The sequence below is a fragment of the Esox lucius genome, chromosome 18 (genome assembly GCF_011004845.1).
Source record: "Esox lucius isolate fEsoLuc1 chromosome 18, fEsoLuc1.pri, whole genome shotgun sequence".
NCBI classification, from domain to species: domain Eukaryota; kingdom Metazoa; phylum Chordata; class Actinopteri; order Esociformes; family Esocidae; genus Esox; species Esox lucius.
The window spans coordinates 18,014,147-18,034,397 of record NC_047586.1 but is presented as its reverse complement, the minus strand read 5'-3'; the positions used below and the strand labels follow the sequence as shown (position 1 = coordinate 18,034,397).

The window sequence follows — 20,251 nt, the reverse complement described above, 5'->3', positions numbered from 1 at the left end:
TGTCACTGAAACCACAATGTGGGAGCTTTCGGTAATTTGTGTATTTCACTTGGCAGTCTACATTTGAACAACAACATTTAAACATTTGAAATAGAATGTCTCTCAGTGTCTTGTGGCTATGCAGGTGTGAAGTCCGCAGAGGCTTGGGGATCTTCACAGTGAATTCTGCGACCCGGTTTTATCACACGATATATTTTTTTGGGTGAACCAGCGTTTTCTTCTTCCTCATTTCTCAGACAGAACACATACTGTTATCTATCTCTGGGGGACTGAGGCACACAGTTTTACTTTATACTTGGCGGAAGCTTGATTTCTGAGTTATTGTGGTAAGTCTATTATTAACATAATGGGGTAACAGGCAATGGCATGTTTTGAAATATCTAAATTATTATTGTAAGAGATTTATTCTCTATGAACTTACATTTGTATTTGGAAACTGATTACAAGAGATTTTAATGTGGAAAATAGTGTTTTGTATTGTAGTCAAATCTGTAGATTTTTAATCAGCTTAGATATAATGGATGAATCATGTACAGTTTAATCCCTTTAAAGTCAACTTGTCTTTTTGGTGAATATATATTCACCAAAAAACATTTTATTAGAATGCTATTTGTTTGCTGTTATTGGTTATACAAATTTAACTAAAGGATTTTAAATTATGTGCAAGCATTTCTGGTGGGGTAGTGAATCAGTAGTTTGCCTCTTTGTTGTACTTTTTTGCATTTTGTTGGTCAAACAGGTTATCAGTTTGACAGCAAATCCACTTTGCATGTCTGAAATTATTTATGCATTTTGAACTTGCCTACCTGGGTTGGGAGATATTTTAGTTTTGTTATCCCACTTTCACCAATCATTCTAAAGGGAAAGCGAAATTGCCCTAACGGGTTTAGATTTCCACAATGAGGCATACATAAAAACATTAGTGATTCTTTTCATTTGTTAGGTGAGAAAGGATTTAATATAATGAAAGAAGACACTGCTTTGTATATACATAAAATATGTATATACAAATCCTGGACTTGATTTCAGATGTGCATGAAATTCTGGTTTAATTTATGACTTTATGAATGAATCCAAGTAATCTAGTAAGAATTCACAATACTCTTACAGTATCCAATATCCTCCAAGCTGATTATGAAATGTCATCTGAGAAGTCTGTAGGTTTGGTTAATAAAACCATTGTTATCCTGCGGGTGTAGTTAAACCAGTTTTGTTGTCTTTGTGCAGAAGTGAAGAATAGGAACAAGACCGAGGCGGAACAACAATGTGTTTTTCCTCAATAACATTGTGTTGTTTTCATAGCCAATACTTTTGGATTTTTGGATTTTGGAATGACTTACCTACCTATTCCGACTGCTTGCAATCTCTAAAGTCACGATACAGCGATTTTGAATCATGTTGTTCTTTTAAGACACTTAACCACACTTTCATGCATTTAGAGAAGAAATTGGGTCACTTGAGCAGTATTCAGGTTAAACAAGACCTGGTTCTCTGCAAATTTCCTCTCTGCATTACACCATGCACAACCTTACCAAACCCCAGTTACCATATTGTCTCACTTTTGAAAGTTTATTATGTAACTATAAACTGAGATTAGCAAAAGTCAATTTTGATACAGAAGTAGAATGAATGAAAGGACTGATCTCTGAGTGATCAATCTCTCTATCCATAGGGCAAGATGGAAAATGACACGACATCAGACTATCAATATGACGATATACAGTATGTGATGCCCTGCGAAATGACCAATAGTGACATGGTTGAGAGATCGCTGCGGTTCTACATCCACTCTGTCATCTGTATCCTGGGCTTCATTGGCAACATCCTGGTGATCATCACTTACGCCTTCTACAAGAAGACCAAGTCCATGACAGACGTCTACCTACTGAACATGGCCATAGCCGACATGATTTTTGTTGTGGCTCTGCCCTTGATCATCTACAACGAGTATAATCACTGGGATATGGGCGCAGTGGCCTGTAAGATCCTCCGAGGAGCGTACAGCGTCAACCTGTACAGCGGCATGCTACTTTTAGCCTGTATTAGCACTGACCGCTACATTGCTATCGTCCTGGCGCGTCGCTCCTTCAGGCTCCGCTCCAGGATTCTGCTCTACGGACGAATAGTCTGCGCCACAGTCTGGAGCCTGGCTCTGTTCTTGTCCATCCCCACAGTCATCTACTACGACCGGTATGTGCCTTCAAATGACTTCGTCGGTCTCCCTGACTACGAAAACAATTCGTTGATTCCAGACGAATCCAGTGAGACCGATGTGGTCTGTGATTTCAAGTTCTCGGACAGCGCCACAGCCCATAAGATGAAGACCCTGGTACCAAGCACCCAGCTGGCGGTCGGCTTCTTCCTGCCCCTGTTGGTCATGGGTTTCTGCTACACGGCCGTCATCATCACCCTGTTGCGTGCCAACTTCCAGAAACATAAGGCGGTGCGTGTGGTTCTGGCTGTGGTGGCCGTGTTCATCGCATGCCACCTTCCCTATAATGTCACCCTTCTCTACAACACAATTGTCTTGTTCAAGACCAAGCTGTGCGGGGAGGTGGACACCACCCAATTGGCCAAAACGGTGACCGAGACAGTGGCCTACCTGCATTGCTGCCTGAACCCGCTACTGTACGGCTTTATCGGGGTGAGGTTCAGGAACCACTTCAGGAAGATCATAGCAGATTTATGGTGCATGGGCAAGAGAGTATTGAACAACCGGGGCTTCTCCAGGGCCACGTCAGAATTTTACATTTCCAACAACCGCAGGTCTGTGGACGGGTACTCAAACGAAAATGCATCCTCTTTCACCATGTGAGAAGACCCTGTGGTGGAGAGTCATTGTCTTTACTTCATTCACCAATGTACAAAAAGATCTGTTGAAGTAATATTATGGAGGAATGGTCTACAGTGCCTTCAGAATGTTTTCAGACCCTTTTCACTTTCTCCACATTTTGTTGTTATAAGGTTGATAATTAATTGATGAAATACACTGCTCAAAAACATTAAAAGGGGAACACGTAATCATCACTGTACAATTCAGAGTCAATTAAACTTCAGGAATATCAATCTGTCCGTTTAGGAAGCATAAGCAAAGGTGAATCAATGTCACCAGTTTTGGTTCAAATGAAAGTGACAACTGATGCCCTGGAGAGGCACCAGCAAGACAACCCCCAAAATGGAATGGTTTTGCAGGTGGTGGCCACAGACAAGTGCTCTTTACTTATCATTCCTGACTGATTCTTCTCTAGATTTGCTTTTCACTAGTGTCCTTGTCACTAATGGTAGTATGAGGCGGTACCTGCAGCCCATTCAGGTTGCACAGGTAGTCCGGCTCCTCCAGGATGGCACATATGGACAGGGCTGTAGAATGGCATCAACCCAGCAGCTGGACCGGTATCTGCTTCTTTGTGCGAGGAGGACCAGGAGGAACACTGCCAGAGCCCTAGATAATGACCTCCAGTGGGCTATTGGTGTGCATGTTTCTGACCAAATTGTCAGAAACAGACTCCATGAGGGCCTGATGTCCTCTAGTGGGACCTGTGCTCACAGCCCAGCACCACAAATTACACGATGTACAGTAAAGATTTTGATCTTTAGTATATTTAGTTCATTGAGACCCGATGTGTGATTAGTGTTCCCTTCTTTTTTAGTATATGTCCATGAATCTACTAACAATGCCCCATAATGTAAACAACTGAGACAGTTTTTGCCAATTTATTGGTAATGATAAATGAAATATCCCATGTACATAATATTCGGACAATTTGCCACTGCCCTTCAAATTGAGCTCAGATGCATCCTGTCATCTTTGAGGTGTCTTTAGAACTTGGAGTCCACATATGGCAAATTCAATTGATTAGACATGATTAAGAGGCACACACATGTCCCAGGCATCACAGGTCCCACACATGACTGTGCGTGTCAAAGCACAAATCAAAGCACAAAGTCCAAGACTTGAGATAGAATTGCTTTGAGGTGTACATCTGGAAAAGGTTATGAAAAGACTGTTAAAGCACTGAAATGTCCAAGGTCACAGTAGCCTTCCTCATTGTGAAACGGAAGAATTTTGAAAAACTCTTCCTACAAACTAATTAACCATACGAGGGGGTTGACCAGAAACCCAATGGTCAATCTAACAAAGCTTCTGATGCAGAGCTTGTGGTCAGGATTCATAGAAGGATGAACGAAGCACAGACAAGTCCTTGATCCGGATCCAGGTCACAATGACTGAAAGCAAACAAGCAGTACAATTTCCGAGTGCCTTTGGGGCAAGTCTGCGAATCCCCTTGAGTAGGCCAAAGTCTGGACTTTAAACCCAATTGAACATCTGTGGGGAGACCTGAAGATTGCAGTGTACCAATGCTCCCCATCCAATTTGACATAGTTTAGGAGGATCTACAAAGAAAATGTAGAGAAAATGCCTGAATTCAGGTGTGCAAAGCTTATAGAAACATACGCAAGAGGACTGGAAGCGCTCATTGCTAACAAAGGTGCTTTTGACTAAAGGGTCTGAATAGTTACATAAATTGAGCTCTATATATTGGTTTTTGATTTGTCATTGTAGGGCAAAACCACATTTGTAGACAAAGGCACTCTTAAGTAAAGTAACAGTATTCCTTTTGGCTGTATTTTAATCCTTTGAAAGATGTATCAGTTATTGCTTTTATTCAATTCTTTGGTAAATCCTAATTGTTTATGTTTTTTGTATTTTTTTTTTTTAATAAATATTTCTTAAATCAACAGTCCAATCAATCAATCAATCAAATGTATTTATAAAGTCCTTTTTACATCAGCAGTTGCTTTTACAAAACACCCGGCCTTAAACTCCAAGGAGCAAACAACAGTAGAGTTGAATTTCAGTGGCTAGGAAAAACTCCCTAAGAAGGTCGAAATTTAGGAAGGAACATAGAGAGGAACCAGGCTCAGAGGGGTGACCAGTCCTCTTCTGGCTGTGCCGGGTGAGATATTAAAAGTCCAATTGGAATAATTACTAAATGCATGTGGGCTAAATCTAGAGTCTATTTAAATTTAGACTAGGTCAGAAGTATGACCAGATGGACAAAGACAGGGACAACAAACAGAGTGGCAGCTGAAATCGTCAGTTTTTCGTCTTGATCTGCAACACAACCAGGAGGACTTTGGACAGGGTGAGCAACAAGTCTTTCAAGCCTGGTGCTCCGTGTGGGCCAAGACCTCATGTCTTCCTAAGTTAAAAACGGCAGGAGACAGGGACAATGCATTTCTTATATCTACAAGGATTTAAAGAAAGAGGAGAAGGAGAACTGATCCTACTCTCCCAGCACAATAATATAGCAGTGTAAGACCTTTGGGCTGAGACAGAGGGGTCCCATGACACTGTGGCCCTATTTGGGGGAGGCCCCGGACAGGGCCCAACAGGCTGGAAATCAATCCACCCATATTGCCAAGCATTAACCAAAGGGACACCCCCCAACCGCAAACACCCTGAATGAGGGCCGAGTATTGCCAGCAGAGCACATTCCAATTGCACAAGTGCGCAACAGAGAGACAACAACAAGCCAGTGACTCCGCCCCAAATGGTATTGGAGGGAGGGCATCACAGTGGCGATGAGAGCCCACCTGGCAAGACAGCAAGGGTGGACAGTATCAAGCCTTTCTGGTCACCATAATTCCCCTGGGCCAGACTACACTTAATCATAGACCATGCTGTAGAGATGAGTCTTTAGTAGATACTTGAAAGTTTGCACTGAGTTTGCATTTCTAACCTTAATTGGCAAGTCATTCCACAGTAGTGGAGCTCTATGAGAGAAGGCCCTGCCTTTGGCTGTTTGTTTAGAAATTCGAGGTACAATTAAAAGGCCTGCATCTTGCAATCTAAGGTTACATGTAAGTATGTATGGCTGGATCATTTCAGCGAGGTAAGTAGGAGCAAGTCTATGTATTGATTTCTAGGTTAACAGTAAAACCTTAAAATCAGCCCTAACCCTAACAGGCAGCCAGTGTAAAGAGGCTAATACTGGAGTAATGTGATCCCTTTTTTTGTTCTAGTTAGGATTCTAGAAGGCGTCTGCAGCCCTAATTGAAGTTCATTTATTGATTTATCAGGGTAACCAGAAAGAAGAGCATTGCAGTAATCTAATCTAGAAATAACAAAAGCATGGATTCGTTTTTCTGCATCCGTTTTTGATAGAAAGTTTCAGGTTTTTGCAATGTTTCGAAGATGAAAATAAGCAACTCTTGAGACATATTTAATATGTTCATCAAAGGAGAGGTCAGGGTCAAGGGTAACGCAGAGGTTTCTTATAGTTTTTTGGGATACGACCATGCAGCCGTCGAGGTTCACAGTGAGATCTGCTAACAGCGCTCTTTGTTTCTTGGGTACTAAAACGAGCATTTCTGTTTTTCTTGAGTTTAAAAGCAAGAAGTTCTCTGTCATCCACTTCCTAATATCTGAAAAGCATGCTTACAAAGTAGCTTATTTTGGGGCTTCTCCATGCTTCATTGAAAATATATAACTGTGTGTCATCAGCATAACAGGGAAAATGTACATTGTGATTCTGGATCACATCACCCAGAGGAAGCATATATAGTGAGAACAATAATGGGCCCAGAACCGAGCCTTGAGGAAAACCAAAACATACCTTTGATTGGTCAGAGGATGTGCCATCCACACTAACAAACTGATATCTTTCAGATGAATAAGATTTAAACCAGGCTAGCCCAATATTGGTTTCCAGGCTCTCTAAGAGTGATCAATAGTATCAAAAGCAGCACAAAGATCAAGAAGCAACAAGACGGATGCAGAACCTTTGTCTGACGCCATTAGAAAGTAATTTGTTACCTTCACAAGAGCAGTCTGAGTATATGATGGGGTCTGAAACCAGACTGGAGTATTTCATACATTTTATTTGTCTTCAGGAAGGCATTCAGTTGTTGGGAAACACATTTTTCTGAGAGGTATGGGAGGTTCGATATTGGCATATAATTATTTAATATGTCTGGATCCAGATTAGATTTTTGTAGAAGAGGCTTAATTTCCGCTAGTTTTTGTGAGTTTGGTACACATTCGGAGGAAAGGGAGCAATTTATTATGTTCAACATTGGCTGACCTAGCACCAGAAATAGCTCCTTAAATACTTTTGTTGGAATCGGGGCTAGCTGACAATTTGTGGGTTTAAAACTCATTACAAATTTAGTGAATGTGTCGAGCAAGGATAAAAAATCTGTGTCCACATTGACACTTGGTCAGGGAGGTTCAGAAATTTCTCAGGACAACTGAGATTTTAGGGACTATAACTATTTAAGAAGCAGTCTGTTATTTGTTTTCTAATGGTGATGATCTTTTCATCAAAGAGGTTCATGTATTCATTGCTGCTAAAGTGAAGACCCACTTCACTTGTGGCATGTTGCTTTTTTGTTAAGTTTGCAACTGTATCGAAGAGACATTTTGGATTGTTTTTGTTCACCTCAATCAGGTTGGAGAAATAAGCTGATCGAGCAGACGTGAGTGATTTTTGGTATTGCAGTGTACTGTCTATCCAGGCTAGACTGAATAATTCCAACTTGGTGGAGCGCCACTTTGGCTCCAATTTTCTGGAGGCTTGCTTGAGTGCTCTAGTATTGTCTGTGTACCAGGGCAAGTTTCTTGTTGCGTATTTCAGTGTGAACAATGACAAAGGGTCACTGCGTCACCAAATTAGTTTAACCCTTATTTTCAAAAAGAATCAATGGTTATCCATTTTTTATTTATGGTTCGTAATTGGATGTAGCATCTGCAGATGGTCCCTTTAACATATTAAGTGACAACCGACTTTGAGGACAAATAATACTGTCACATCAGGGATTCAGCCATGGCAAATAACTTACAATGTAAAAGTACAATGTAAAAGTACAACAAAAAAGTTACAATGTAAAAGTACAGCACTGCACTGTTTTTACCCAGTAGATGGCGTCATTGGCACTTGACATCGGATCCTACAGACCGTAATGAAGTGGTGTAAGTGCTCTGACAGCTTCCCTGTTTAGCTGTATAGAATATACTGTGCTCACCAAAATACATACAAAAGTAGTTAAATATTTTCATCAAATATCTGCCTCAAAAATTGTATGGGATCTGTGCCAGAAACTGTAAAATATTCAGGGGGAGAAAACCAAAATGTTGGAAACTGACCCAATAATGCCACCCCAGAAAGTGACATAAAAACCTGACTTAAGGGTGTTAAAAATGCTGAAGCATGAAGCAAATTCTAACCTTTAACTTCTTTAACCAATTCTGAAAAGTGTTTTTGTAAACAACAGCTGGTCATTTAACAAGATTCCTAGGTATATATATAAACCAAGAGAATAGCGTTTACTTTGTTGTATGTGCCTATAGCACCAACCTGAGATCCACAAGTGAATTTGACTAAAGAACTAAAAATGTTGTTCGTTAACATAGGTAAACCAAGAGCAGATTCACGTCAGCTTTTATATGGGTCAGTGTGTTTTGTCTCCAGCACCTAGTTGAACCACCACCCAAGCCAAAGGAGTGTGAGAAGTGTTGGGCTAAAACCTCCCCCTCCATTCCCATGGCAATGAGCAATTGGACTTTTAATAGCAATGTGGCTCAAAGATGCCCCCCAAAGCAAATTGTACCATAAATCTATTCAGTTCCTTTGTAGTTTTATACTTATTTTAACCCTCGACAGGCAGAGATTTTGAGAAAAGAATCCAACATCAATCTACTCCATGAATACAGGGACTCTATGGGAGCCAAGTGTGTCATTAGGGCAAAGACGGTGAAGCTCCCACCATCCTGCTGGCCTGGTTAATTAAACCACACTGAATGCTGTCAGTGCTGTTAGTGCTGTTAGTCAGGTTTTATCTGTAGGACTAAAAATACAGCCGCCACCAGCTACATGACCAACTAAAATGAGTCTAATTACATCAGTAGCTGTTTCTGTTGTGTTAAGTGCACCGAGAGAGACCATTGTTTACAAGAAAACAATAAGAATTGGAAAACTAGCATTGTTGAGCACTATATAAGGATAGCAAGACAGCACTACATTTCAATATCACACACTTAACGAATGAACATTCTTTTATTGAACCAAGGTGCACTGTTTTTTGGCAGACATTCGGTATTGGATTGAATGTTCCCTACATGAGGACCAAAATGAGGCCCACCATCAGCACACTGGGGAAGTCCATGATGCTCCAGCTGTACAGTGTGATTGCTTAGGAGATGAAATGCTGCCATCCCCGCACGTGTGTCTGGTTCGCTGGCATGCAATCACAGCCGTCAACCCATAAACGCAAAATAAACAGCCAGGGAGCGGGCGAAGTGTCCCAAGAGCACTTTTATTACAGTGGTTCAAAATGATGCAACCGACATCATAACTCACAAGCTCACAAGTATTTCATTCAGGTTATTAGCATTTTGTCATTTGTTCAACAGCAAGACTGCCTTGGTCCAAACGACATTTCTCACGGCAATGCAGCATGCTCATTCATTTATCTTTAAACCCAACAGCAATATACAAGACTGTGAGGGGCATCCGCAGCAGGATATTTCTCATGAAGGCACATTGCCGTTCTACAATGTTATTCCATCTATAAATGGAATCACTACTGATCATTACATAATCAAAGAGAGTAAAAGTCAAAAAAGTATTTATTGAGGTAAGAAACAGCCTACACACAGGGCATAGAAATACAACAGGGCTCAAATATTTGCCTTTTAGAAGTATTTTCTGTTAACTTACGCCCAAGTAATGTTACTGACTCGTCTTAAATCTTTATTTGTGGCAAAAGCACAAGTAGGGGAAAAGATTACATTTAAAAACCCTACTTTGTACTTGTCCCTCAAAAAACTGCTTGCTACTGCATTTTCTCAGAGTACAATATCCTACTCTCGAGGAGAAAGAAATGGCCAATCAGCAGTCTAAAGGAAGATGAGCTAGCCATTGAAGATGCAGTCTGGGATTTTTGCTATGAACAATATGTTTTTTAACATGCTATTATTGGGTTGGATGTGTAATTTTTTGTTTATATGAGAATAGTATATTCACTGGCCTAACAGGTTCACTAGCATACCAAGTTTCAAAGCTAGTCATAGTATTCCCTTTTCAGGGATCCCTTTTAGCTTGACAATGGTACTTTTACAACCACTGGCCAAACCGAACTTGCATGTCATTCTGTTTTTGGGAAACAACATTCCAACATCCAGTATCATATTTGATATCCACTCAGAAACACCGGTGGAAAGTTACTTTTAAACCTCACCTTGCCCTGAGCAATGGGTGTGGTGCAGAAGAGCAGCAATATTTTCAAATGCGCACACTTCACTGAATAGGACAAAACATAAGGGTGACTTCACATGTCTTTGGATGTCATTATCTTTGAATAGGATCTTTTGAGACTATGAGCAGGACGTCAGACCCTGTAAGGTCCTATAGTAAGTGGATATGACAGGACTTAAGGCACAAACCATCAACATATGAGCCAACTGAGACTTGGCAACAGTTCATAGGCCTCAAAATGCGTGTTTGTGTGTGTGTTATAACCCAAGATAATCAGATATTTTGCAGGTCCTTACATAGAAAAATGGGTATTAAGTTGTTGTAAAGGTTAGGTTTAGTGGTAAAGTTAGAGGAAATATGGTTTTAATGGGAATACATTTTGGTCCCAGAAAGGTCCTCACAAGTATAGTGATACACATGTGTTTGTGCAAAATTGCATTTTCATTCACAGGCAGACAGGATCGTATTATCATTTAACAGCAAGCCTTTCCCTTGAGGCTTAAACAAATGACCCTCTCTTTGTCCTTGCTGGCTGGACTGGGTGACAAAGCAAAGCACATATTAGTGCCAAACTGCTGTCGACAGCCCCGGCCCGGTTTCCAGGCACAACAGAAGGAAGCTGTCCTAAAACACCAACCATCCCAACAGTGAATTACACAATCTGCTGTTGAGTACAATTCTTTCACAAACTGCCGTCCGTTGATGGATGGATTCAGACCTATTGCACAACTGCCAGAAGCGGAAGTGTACAAAAAACGCAGTGGCCAAAAGGATACTAATATGTTAACATTTATTAACTGACATTAGCAGACAGTTATGGTCTGCTCTACAATGAGCATATCAGCCTCTGGTTATGGATCTATAGAGTGCAACGGGCTGAGGGGTTCACTTGTCAGGATACAGAGATTCCTAGGCTGCTATGCACCTGCAGAAATGTGAAACAGTCTAGAAATATCCAAGCCACAGTCTAAAACTAGACTGTAACCAAGGATGTGGTTTTACAATCAAATCAGTTTTTTCTTCAAATTATCTGACCACACTTTGGGGTGTTCCCTGTGCAATAAAACCCTATGTTGCGATCATAATAGTTGATGCCAAAAGGAAAAACCATAGGATTATCAGGTTTTTCTTTTCCGATTGTTTATATTTCCCCCACCTTTGGAAACAACTGCTTTGCAACAAGATACATTCCTATTTTAAGAAAGAGCACTAACATTTCCATATTGGTCTAAATCTTCTCAGAGAGGATATCTTCTAAAATAATGAGATCTTTACATCTACTTACATGAATATTGCGTTAGCAGTGCTTTAGAAAAAAATTCTGCCTGAACACATCCCATAGGCCTACAGTACATGGTACCTGAGCTGTTGAAGTGCACAGACAAGAAAACACAAGAGAACACAAAAACACATTGACCTCTAGTTGGAGTTACAAATACTGTCCATGAAAAATAAAAATAAAATGGAATATGGAAAAATATGATTGAATTAGTCATTCAAAATTATTATGTTCAATTGTCTTTGTTGTGTTAAGTTTTTTGGCCACGTTCAAGTCTCCAAAGAAAAGGCCATTATTGCACATTTTTCTCAGACTGTCTTGGGCAAAGCCAAGACAATTGGAACAAGGGCACCTTTAGTCTCTACAGGTGCTTTAAGTGCTTTTGCCTCTGGCAAAAACTGTTCATTCTCCTCTTCCACAACAAATTGCAATATTTGGGACTTGTTTACACAGTAAATAGTGTTTCCAATAACTGCACACCGAAACGGCAAGGGGTTGGTCTGTTCCAGGGAAGCACTCTCTTGCCATATTTTCACCACAGTGTTGTATTTGAACACATTGACGCCGTAGTCACGGTTGACATCAAACCTGTATATGAAGTTTTTGAACGCGACCATGTCTGTGGATTTTTTTCTGCTGTTGTTGAACGGACATTCTTCCCACTCGTCTCTTCTGCTGTCATATCTTAGCAGACGGTAAAAGAGAGAGCCTCCGGACACGAACAGCTCTCCGTTACAGGTTGTTGCTTCGTGCGCGACAGCAAACGCCCCCTTTGGTAGCGGTGCTACTGGACTCCATCTATCCATTCGTGGGTCGTATTTCTCCACTGTGAAGAGACATTCCCCTCCGATTGCATACAGATAGCCATCCATAGAAACCAGCTTGAGTTGAGACCGACCCTGAGTGAGCGGTCTGATTTCGCTCCAGCTGTCAGTAAGAGGATTGTAGCAGAAGACCTTGTCTGAGACCTTTCCTTTGTCCCCCTGCCCTTGGATTCCACCCGCCACGAATAGGTAATTGTACATAGTGCATATCCCAGAGCCCTTTGTGTTGATTTCATCCGGCATCTTCGTCAGCACTTTCCACTCCTTTGTCTCCTCGTTGTAATGGTAGATAACATGATTGTCCTCCAAAGAAACCATCGAGAGAGGACTCTGGGGGCGACTGTTCTCACGACTTGGAGGTCTGCTTCCAACGCGGTCATACACCTCGTTAATTTCGGCCACCATCAACGCCCTTTTCCCCTCCACTCTCCTGGTTAGAATCAGCTCTCTCTCCCCTCCCGTCAGACGCCCATAGACAGTAGGATCCCGTAGTATTTGCAAGTAATTGTCACTCATGTACTTGTAGGCTTTATCCTTCAACTCGTTTAGACGTTGCCTTTTGGCTATGGTCAAAACCTCATAGCAGTTCTCGGCAGTAATTTGTTCCGACATCATATCGACAGCAGCTTGGACCGCGCTTGAGATTTGCAACATTTTAGCTCCTGTGATTACATCTACAATGTTATCCTTACTAACCTGCATTCGGGATGAGTAAATGTAATCCACCAATGTTGTCAATGTCTTAAAGCTCATCCCTTTCACTCGCAATACGTCTCGGGACTGCCGCGCCTTGAAATATTCACTTTTCTCAGACAAAACGGCGTCAAGTTTCTTCCCAGACACTTCAATCACTAAATCCGTCTTCTCGTTAGAGGTACAGACGCCGTTTCCACACGCCCATCCTTCCAGTCTGGACTGCAGGGCTGGGTTTTCCTTTGTGGCGAATGGGTCGCTTTCTACCCGCACAGCCGTCTGTCCCGCGCTACCTAGTTGTCCGCGTTCATGTGCTGGCAGCGCTTCAGTGATACAATAGGTGACAGGCGCATAGTTCCCCTCCCTCTGCCCCGCCTGGAAAATTGGTTTATCAATTCGGCACTGATCTTTCTCAGCGACTCCACTGGCTTCACACAAGAGAGTGGGGTTCTGTGTTGGAGTTGCGTCCTCCAGGCAGCAGAGGGATCCCAACCTGTGCACATCGTCTGCTTGCGCGCGGCAGTTCTCCACCGCATAGCACTCTATGGAACAGTGTTGCTCTTGGTTGATAGGTTGGACATTTAAATTGACTGGGGACCCATGCAATTGATCCCTAGTTGCATTCATTGAACTATTCCCTCGTTCGCTACCGCTATAAAATCGACAACCCATCACTCCATTGTCTATTTCATTAAGTTGCCAATTAGTCTTCGGTATACATTGGTACCCAAATATTTGACCTGGATCTTTAATCGCTGTGATATTTCCAAGGATGTCCTGCGTCAGCAATGTTCTATTGTCAACTTGTTCTTTCTCTTGACCCGCAAAGTGGGTGTCAGCATCAGCACAGGCTTGGAGAGATAATTGGAATTGGACGCGTTGTGCGTTCTGCGCTCTCTCAGCCATATCACTGAGTTCGGGTTTGAGATATACGACTTTTTGTTAGTATTCTATATGATCAAGAGAAGTCCAATATACTGCAATACGAGGCAGTATTGTTTTGATTGCAGTATTATTGTCTTTCAGCCTTTCAGTTCCTTATCGGCTTCTTGCGTTGAAAGCCAGTCTTTTAATTGTGGCGTCTTCCATCTATCGAGTCTCTCATCCTTTGTTCATTTGATCAGAAGAAAATAGAAACGAACGGTATTTCCCATGCAATCATCGAGCAGGCAGATTAAAACATGTAAGGAAACTAGGGATTACCGACGAGACAATAGTATTTTCCTTTGTCCTTTTTCCCTTCGGTGTTCAACAGGTGCTGCTGCGTCATCTGTGAAGAGGTGGGAGAAAATACGAGCGTCAGCATCAACACTTCATTTACCTCACTCTTCTAATCACCATCCAGGTTTATTGTTGGTTAAACAAGGCTATAGGTCGAAGGTCCGCCCAGAGTGACATTAAAACAAGCACTTTAGTTTTTGCTAAAGGGATGGAGAATGGTAATACAGTAAACCCCCTGAGACTTTCATGCGATATAAATCCTATATTCGGACATATCTTGTCACCACTCTCACATTTATACGAATATATTGTTTCATATTTATAATTATATATATATTTCTTATAGTTTTTAATGTGGGATATTTCTGACTTTTTGTGTTAATTGTGTAATTATTATTGCAGGAAACTATGGAGGCCCAATAAAAGCTTTCCTCTTTTTATAATAGTTTTAAAAACGTAAAAACAAGGACATAAACTAAAGAAATATCCCACTTTCAGAAATTAAAACGTGAATACTTACTCGTTGAATAGTCCCCAGCAGCAGGCTTAGCTTCAACGTTAAATAGCTTGAAGAGCCAGTCAAATCCAGCCTCCAAAACCGTTATTTTCTCTCCGCAAATGACGTGACACGGCAGCTTCCGATGTATATATTTAGATAACAATAATCTTCCACCAGGAATCAATTGCAACTTGACTTCAAAACGTGACTTCTAAAAGCTAATTTGAGAGAGTAGATTTAAACAAAAACTTTAGTTAATTGAAGACTTACCTTGCTCCCAAACTAATTTGTAGGAATGAATGTAATGGGGCGGTATTCACTAAACCCTCCTTCTTTGTTAACCCTTCACAGAAGTGTGGTCAATGGAATACATTCCAGAATGGTTTGAAGCTTACCTCTTAATGTATGTGTGATCGGATTACTGTTTATTTTTTACTGCATCCTTATATTACTACTATTGTATATTTACAACAGCCGTCAAGGGATAGCGGGTCCATTCTCATAAGGAAAACGGATACGCAGGAAGTGGGATTTGATATTATAGACCATAGGAAAGATTGCTCCTACTTGTTCTGCAACACCATTTCAAGCGTCTGGTCTCTCAGCCAGGGACTAACCCGAACCGACATTGCAGAGGCAAAGCAGTAGTGGAATGTACTGTTGCTTAGATGTGTAAAATGTAGTTGTAGGGTATAGCCTACCATTCACTAGTGAGTGCCTTTTACCTTAAAGGAAACGTATTTACACAGGGCCCTATTTTCACTATTTTCTGTACTTGTAGGTGATCCATCAAATGTTTTATATGATCCATCAAATGTTTCCAGTGAAAGATGTACAATAATGTCCTCTTGTGAAAATTGGCAACCCTCCCCTTTAAGGAGGAAATCTGAAAATAACATTGATGAATGGCTACTGGACAGCACTACATTTCTCCATGGAAATTGTTTAAGGTCATACTGTTGGCTTCCTGTTAGTCTGAAAGATGATAGTGAAACTGCGAATAAAGAGACTACCACAGTTAAGGGAAAAAATGTTAATATCAGGTTCACAAGTTGCTCAAATCTAGGTCATCGAAATTTATATAAAAGGCACATATAGTGGAATGGGGGAATTAAAAGGAAATAGGTCTTCAATACAATGAAAAGGGCAGCACTCTTTTCCAACTCCATTTCTTTTAAATGTCTAATTTCAAGTCTTGGCCCCAGAAGATATATGAGTCTTGGGTATAATTCCTGTGATGATAAGAAGTAGAACAACTAGCAACTGCCAAGCAGCGTCTTGGCCCTTTAAATAGTTTATTTTAATAGAGCCTGACTTATTATCTGGCTCATGACCTGGAGTTAACTACATGGGAAAAGCCTGCACTCTGCACAGTGCATCAGATATGGCTGTTAGCACAGGAAAGCAGAAGGTCATTCTAAATCGCTCAGGAACAATTGTGAGTCAAATCAGGAATAGGAGGGCCGGGCAAGGGAAAAAGGCAACCTCAGGCTTGAAGAAGGAACATAAAGATGGGGCCATTGGAGGACAACCCCTAAATGAATATTTTCGATTTTTGAATGTTAGATCTAATTTTTGGCATATGTTTAGCATTGAAGCATCCTTCAGACAGTAGTTTGGGTTGAAGTTCCATTTCTGAGATTTATTTGAACACAGCAAATGCTTCGAAACATTTCCAAAATAAATTACACAATTACATCATGTCTTTGAGGTGTATAAATGCATATCAATTCAAATGACACTCATTTGTAAATCCTGACACACCTAGCCATGTACACCTCCAAAACACCACATAGCCTGGTTCTCCAGTTTAATATTGATGCCACTTTCTAGCGTTACACATTTTAATCCGTATTTCAGTGTAGCCATGCAGCCTGCGTAGAAAAGCAAGAGATGTCATGCCAAATCAATTTCGTCAGTGAGGGAAAAAACTACTTGAACGTTCCACGACTGAAATAGGTAGCCTGTTTTCTTCAAATGGAAAACTAATGATGCTTGCAAAGAAAAAAAACAAAACATTTTGGCCTTTAGAATTTCATGTGGAGAAGGATTTGTACATGTTATGGGGGAGTCCAACCACTGTAGTATATGGCTCATACACACAATTAGTCAGGCAAATAATCATCAGTCATCCAAATCATCAGTCTGGATGATACTTGACAACACTAGAAGTAGGTGGAAATGGAGACCTAACATGCTAAAAAACAAAACACACCCCCCTTAACCATAACTCGGACTGAACTGCAAAAATGCACTTAAACCCTAAATCTAAAACCAAACCATAACTCATAATGCAACGCTGTACCCGAGTTCTCTGTGGTAGAGACCAGTCCAAAGATGGTTGTATCTAGTCGGCTGCAACAGATAATACAAGCCAGGGATGTGATACTGTAGCTCCCATCTGGATCGTGTTTTGTAAGATAAAAAAAAAAAGATATATTGAATGAGATGTCTTTTAGTATATTCAATCAGTTTGCCTGCACCTGCATTGTTCTTATCTGATATGCACCGTGAAAGTTTGGTGTTGTTACAGGTGTTTTAAGGTATTTTAATATTACTAAAGATGTATCCCAAGATAGGACAGGAGGTAGAGGAATCTGTATTCATCATGCATGCCACCCTCTGACACAATCGTTGTCTATATTTTCTTGTCATGTGAGGGACAATCCCTACGGCAAATCTTCCTGGTTGCTATGGACTACAGAGATCCCTGAGAAATTGACATCAGGAAAAATACATCAGAAGTGAGCGACCTCGATTCATTTTCCTCAGTCATCAAGCAGATCTCTGTCTTATTCCCAGTCTTGCGGATAATTAAACAGTAGGCGCCTTTTCCAAATTAGGCTTTCATCAGTGCTCATCAATCTTCCAGAGCACGCAGCAGGCAGTGATGTGAATGAACTCACTGTCTAGTCTTAAGGGACAGCCCCCAGTACTGCTGATGAAGTCCAATGCAATCATGCAGAACAATGGTGTGTATACAGGAGATAGAAACATATATAGTTACCAAATGGCCTTCCAACATAATTATATTTCAAAGACTCCTATATGTAAGGTACACTTCTTTGTCTATATGAGATCTGCCTTTGAGAACACCTTTTGCAAGAGGTGTTATACAGTGTTCATGCTCCTTAATACACGTTTGACAGATAGCAGCAGGAGAAAGGAGGAGAGACTTGATTTAAAATGGAGCTATTAATATGAATTAATATGAATAATATGAATTAATATAAATCTTTGTGATATTATCCATTGAAACAATTTGCAAGGGAATCTTATTTTTTGCTAATGCAGGCATAATGTGTTGTCTACTTCATCTAGTTACCTCAAAGGGTTAAAATGTGAAGTCATGTGACTACCAAGAAATGAAAGATTAGAAATGTTCAGAGAGTGAAACTGCTTTGGATCCCTACGGGTAGCTGATTACATTTTGTATTCATAAGTGAAAAGATGCATTCAAAGCAACAGCAAACATGACAGTGACAGAAAACTGGAAGCTCAAGTCCAGCAATGTTGTGCTTGCCAGCAGATGTAAATTGCTTGATTGTAGGCAGGTTTTCACTATACAGAGCCCTCATTCTGTCAGTGAAGCCCAGGGCTTCATCTTCCAACTTCTTTTTCAGCCCAAATGAAGGAAACACTTACTGAGCAAACACACATGTAAAAATGTTTGTTACTTGTCAAGTCTAGTATTTGTAACAGGAACTTTCAATACCGAAATGGATGGTTGTGAGTTGGTTGCAGAGTCTCAGTTTGGTAAAGGATCATTCTGCTTTTCATGCAAGGAAAAGCTGGAACAAACAAGACGTTTATTGTAAACAGAGACAGAGAGTCTCAATCACTTTTTAAAGGAGTCCCAATTAAAGACGTATCATCTGCTGCCATATCATTCCACATGGGTAGAAATCAGAAACGATTCCACCTCATCTGGAAATATTTGTCCAGCAGAACACGCAAGTGGTTAAGAAGAGAACAGACTGGAGGACTGAAAGAAAGGAAGGAAGTTCCAATGGCCAGGGTTTCTACCTCGTGTTTTTCTCCCTCGTATTTTCACCCTAATGAGATCACAGTTTCCCTGCCACCTGCAGAGGAGTCCCAGTAGATTTACAGCTAGCGTAGCAGATCACTAAGGTATTATTGCTATTATTTTTAACCACATTCCTGATAGCACTATGGCCCAAATCCAGAAATATCTTGGTAAAATCACATCGACAGCTCTGGAGGCTTTCATAGATGCCAAAGCCATTCACTCATAAGTGTACAGTAAGTAATCCTAGTGCTGGCTTTAACATATTTGGGGCCCTATCTAGTTATGTTTGAGGGGGGCTCCCCAATGCAAAAATGTTGTTGACATGGGTAATGTCCGCTTATTCCAGTGTTCCAGTATTCCTATTCTCAATAGGTAGTTGACTCCTGATTGTTTCCAAAATAACTGACAATAGTCATTTTGTTTCTATTTGTGGTCCATTGGCACTCTGGGGCCAAAAAACATTCACATTAGTTATGCCTAAAGCTGGCCCTGAATAATCCACTCCGAGTGTGTCCTTTAAGATAGCTTAAATGCCACCATATTCCAGGGCCAAAATAGGGTTTTTGGTCCTGTAGGGAATGGGATGCCATTTAGGACCCCAGCCCTCCTACTCACAATCACTACAGCTGCCTGAGTTTTTACTCTATCACCCATACTCTCTGAAATTCTTACTGCAAGCCACAGTTGAAATATTATCTTTGTCTTAGTGTCTTTATTTTTATTAAAATATTCTCTCTATAGCCTCTCTATAGTAACTTCGTTTTTGAATCTGTTGGAGTGACATTTAGATTCTCCCATGCAGTCTAACTGTCAATTTCAAATGATAAAAAGTTGTTTGATTGTTTTAAATGTTGGAATTGTTCGTGTCCTTGCAGTTAAGCAAAGAAGTTAAACCAAATTGTTCCTAGTGGAATAACCCCTGGGTTAAATGCGAATACACATTCTGGTTGGACTTTGTGTTCAAACTGAAAAATTGCCCTTTTAGGCTTGCCTATGATTAGCTTTATTCCGACATGTGCTCAGCGAATGATTCCATTAACCAGATACCACAAGAATACTAGAGCAAAGACACATTAGCTGCACAGGAAGTCAGTTGGACAGATGCAGCTGCAGAGGATATTAAGGCAGCTTTAAAAGTCTTCCCCTCACCATTTCTTGTTACTTTTTCAGCCGTGTAGCAATAGCTGAGGACAACAAACACGTCTGATTTCACTGACAGTCAGTGTCCTTTCCATATCCTAACATGACAATGCCTCTGTTGTTTCTGAAATGTCATCTAACATCTCTGATGCTGATTGCTGGTTGACACTGGAAAGTGTAGAAAATTAGATCACAACCTGATAGTTGGCAAGAAAATCCTGCAATCACCCACCGAGACCAGTTGGCAGTTGTTTTTGCAATTACACAACCGTTCCACCACCCCAGAGATTAATGCAATCATTGTAA

At 40.8% G+C, this 20,251-nt stretch overlaps 2 protein-coding genes across 2 annotated transcripts; one reads left to right on the top strand and one right to left on the bottom strand.

Annotated features, from left to right (window-relative positions):
* Positions 1 to 93: 93 nt before the first annotated feature.
* On the top strand, positions 94 to 2,945 carry ccr6a (chemokine (C-C motif) receptor 6a). The gene is made up of 2 exons (XM_010895021.4): positions 94 to 326; positions 1,673 to 2,945. Exon 2 carries the CDS (start codon positions 1,679 to 1,681, stop codon positions 2,813 to 2,815), a length of 1,137 nt encoding a protein of 378 aa, XP_010893323.3. The 5' UTR covers positions 94 to 326; positions 1,673 to 1,678; the 3' UTR covers positions 2,816 to 2,945.
* Positions 2,946 to 8,261: 5,316 nt separating this feature from the next.
* LOC105024815 (kelch repeat and BTB domain-containing protein 11) lies at positions 8,262 to 15,038 on the bottom strand. The gene is made up of 2 exons (XM_010895020.4): positions 14,797 to 15,038; positions 8,262 to 14,325 (listed from the first exon to the last, which is right to left on the bottom strand). Exon 2 carries the CDS (start codon positions 13,959 to 13,961, stop codon positions 11,847 to 11,849), a length of 2,115 nt encoding a protein of 704 aa, XP_010893322.2. The 5' UTR covers positions 13,962 to 14,325; positions 14,797 to 15,038; the 3' UTR covers positions 8,262 to 11,846.
* Between the last annotated feature and the right edge of the window lie 5,213 nt (positions 15,039 to 20,251).

Excerpts from the sequence above, each read along its gene's own strand:
- ccr6a (XM_010895021.4), top strand. The coding sequence starts at position 1,679 with ATGGAAAATGACACGACATCAGACTATCAATATGACGATATACAGTAT.
- LOC105024815 (XM_010895020.4), bottom strand. The coding sequence starts at position 13,961 with ATGGCTGAGAGAGCGCAGAACGCACAACGCGTCCAATTCCAATTATCT.